A 2,877-nucleotide genomic window follows, 5' to 3' on the forward strand; every position below is an offset into this window, starting at 1 on the left:
ATATTTTATTTTTGAATAATAGATAAATAATTATAAAATATATATATAATTTCTCGATTCGATTTGGTTATTTTTACGGGTTTTTTTAGTAAAAGCAAAGTCAAACCAAATAATTATAATTTTTTTTATATCAATATGATGAAAAAATATATTTTAAAATGTTGATCAAAGCTAAACAATGACAACTAATAAGAAACTGTATGAGTAATAAATAACACAATTAATAATGATATTTATAAGTAAAGAGTAACTTTTGGCTTCTCCCATAGTGTTGGCCGTTGGCTTTACCTTCGGACATACATAGCTTTGATCTGATTTGATTCCTATGTGGCAAATCGTACCAACAGTCTTTTGAAGTGATATTATTATTTTGACTGTTACTCATGTATCTTTGTTTAATTTTATCACACATTTCGTTTGACTATAGTATAACTTCTGATGCTCTCCATGTGTCATGATTCTACTTGATCATTGTCTTGATTATTTTTACCCTATATAATATTATCATCATAAAAAAAAATATTACGCTTTAGACCATGCATTTTAATTTTCTGTAATCCAAACTTTCTTCCTTGACGCCCTTCCTCCATGAAACAGAAAAAGAAGAAAAATAAAACTGAGCAAGGAAAAAGAGGTTTCCTTCTATGTTTCTTAGGTAGTTAGGGTTGGGGTGAGCAAATTTCGATTTAACCAATAAATCAAATTGAAAAATAAAATAAATAAATAATTATTTATGCCGTGATTATCTCACTTTCTTTAAAGAAATTTAATCCCGCAGCATGTAAATCAATACTAACACCAACATTACCAACAACTTCCGTCTAAACACTTGTGCAACATTAAATTGAAGTGTTGGAAAGAGGGTAAATTTGTACTTAGAAACTTCAACCAAAACTAATAGTATTGTATTTGATTGAACCTATTCACTGTATACAAGAGGCCTCATGGGCCTAAATTTAGTATACAAAATTATCAAAAGAAAAACTACCTAATATGTTGCTCTGTACACTTCCAATTGATGAGTACCCTATAAGGCCATAAGCCAATTTTGTTAAAAAGAATTAATTTCAATCATTCCAGCAAAGGAGCATGACTACACATCTCCTAATTATGTAAAGCTTGGCTCTTTGTTCTCTAAGGACTCCTCCAAGTCCTCTGCTTGAAATTAACTTCTTCTTGGAACCTCCCATTCTGCTGTTGTTGTTGCTGCTGCTCATCTTCATCTTGTAACTTAATAATTAAAAAAAAATGACTCTTTCAAAGGAATTTTTAGTGTACAAGAAAAAAAAAAAAAAGCAGAGTGATGGATGTTCTTTAGCTAGGTTCTTGATTCTGTTGTTGTTGTTGTTGTGTGGTGAATATATTGAAGAGACAAGTTTGAGTGGGGGAAATGTAAGTCCAAGATGAGGCTCTTATAGGCTGTTTAGAGTATGGTCCTAACTTAGAGAAAATGACATAAAATGGTCCATTATTTTTGGTAGTGAGTTCAAAGTAAACCCTTAAGTATCATTTGAGTAGTTTTGGTCCTTTAGTTTGACGAAAATGAAATATTTTGGGATTTGTTAGATATTTACCAAATTGTGATTGTTAAATTTAACTAGAACTGAGAAAATAGAAAGTATTTAATGGGGAGCTCGAATTTGGAAGTACATTTTTTTCTAGTTTATGTTGTTTTTGGAATATTTCTTGAGATTGGTGTAACTTTTTGAGGTGTGATTTATGTTATTTTGTGTGCGTTTGATAGAGATTTTTTAAGTTGTGGAATTTGAGATTTTGACGAATTTTTTTGGTGTGCTACTCAAATCTTTTTTCACAGTTCAAATTGAATTTGACAATTAGAGGTGGGTAAATATCAGATAAGATTGAAAATTTTCACTTTTGACAAATTTAAAGGACTAAAATTACTTAGGTAATACTTAAAAGACTATTTTGAACATACTGCTAAAGCTAACGGGGCAGTTTTGTCATTTTCTTCTCTCAACTTGTATTGGTCGAGTCATGAACCAGATATAAATGGGTCCCACTTTCCACTTGTAACCCCCCCCCCCCTTCCTCCACCACAAACCAACACCACTACAAGAGAAATAAAGTAATAGTATCATCCATATTCTTTGTTCCCCACACCTTCATCCTAATAGTAAATATATAATGAGAGAGTATTTTTCTATTAATTTGTATGTAACATCATGTCTGATCAATGTTTTGGAAGACAAAATCAGAATCTGTCTTAGACTCGTGCTAGTTTGAAACATTCTCCCTGGACGATTATGACATAAAATTGTATGAGAACAATGCATTGATATAGGTAAAACGTTCACTTTGTTATTTGGTAGTTGCTTACTTTAATTTTGTTATTTATATGCATTATTATACATCTAGATATTAGATTAAAATTTGTACTATTTTAGATATTTGGTCGTTACTGTTTTCTTATTAATTGTTCTATTTCTCCATTGTCGTTTTTCTTTCTTACCTGTTTTGATATATTATACTCAAGTCGATGGTCCTCGGAAAACAACTTTTTTATTTCCACGAGGTAGGGGTATTTTCTGCGTCAGACATGTCTTGACCATAAGGTCACTAAGGCAATCACTTGGGGGGCCAATTTTTTTGAGGCCCCCACTTTCTCCCAAAGATGTATGTATATGTATATATATTGTTAAAAAAAATCTCATTTATTGATATATTTGAAAAGAACTTTTTGGGTCGAAAATATAATAATTTTTTACCTCATTCAATATATGGACTGTTGTAATAATTCAGAATAGAATAGTGTTAGTTAATTGTAGCATCGTTTCTTATGTGGCTATCTATTTTGTTGCATCATTTATAATTCTGATGATTATCATGAACCAATATTATTATTCTTATATTCAA

General features: G+C 30.5%; 1 protein-coding gene across 1 annotated transcript; it reads right to left on the reverse strand.

The window, feature by feature from the left end:
- Window positions 1-833: 833 nt before the first annotated feature.
- On the reverse strand, window positions 834-1,365 carry LOC129870913 (small polypeptide DEVIL 6-like). Its single transcript, XM_055945790.1, has one exon. The coding sequence runs from the start codon at window positions 1,221-1,223 to the stop codon at window positions 1,068-1,070; it is 156 nt and encodes a 51-aa protein (XP_055801765.1). The 5' UTR covers window positions 1,224-1,365; the 3' UTR covers window positions 834-1,067.
- Window positions 1,366-2,877: the final 1,512 nt, after the last annotated feature.

This window comes from Solanum dulcamara, chromosome 10 (genome assembly GCF_947179165.1).
Source record: "Solanum dulcamara chromosome 10, daSolDulc1.2, whole genome shotgun sequence".
Classification (NCBI taxonomy): Eukaryota; Viridiplantae; Streptophyta; class Magnoliopsida; order Solanales; family Solanaceae; genus Solanum; species Solanum dulcamara.

Bases quoted from the DNA above. Each gene is read 5' to 3' on its own strand.
- LOC129870913 (XM_055945790.1), bottom strand. From the start codon at position 1,223: ATGAAGATGAGCAGCAGCAACAACAACAGCAGAATGGGAGGTTCCAAG.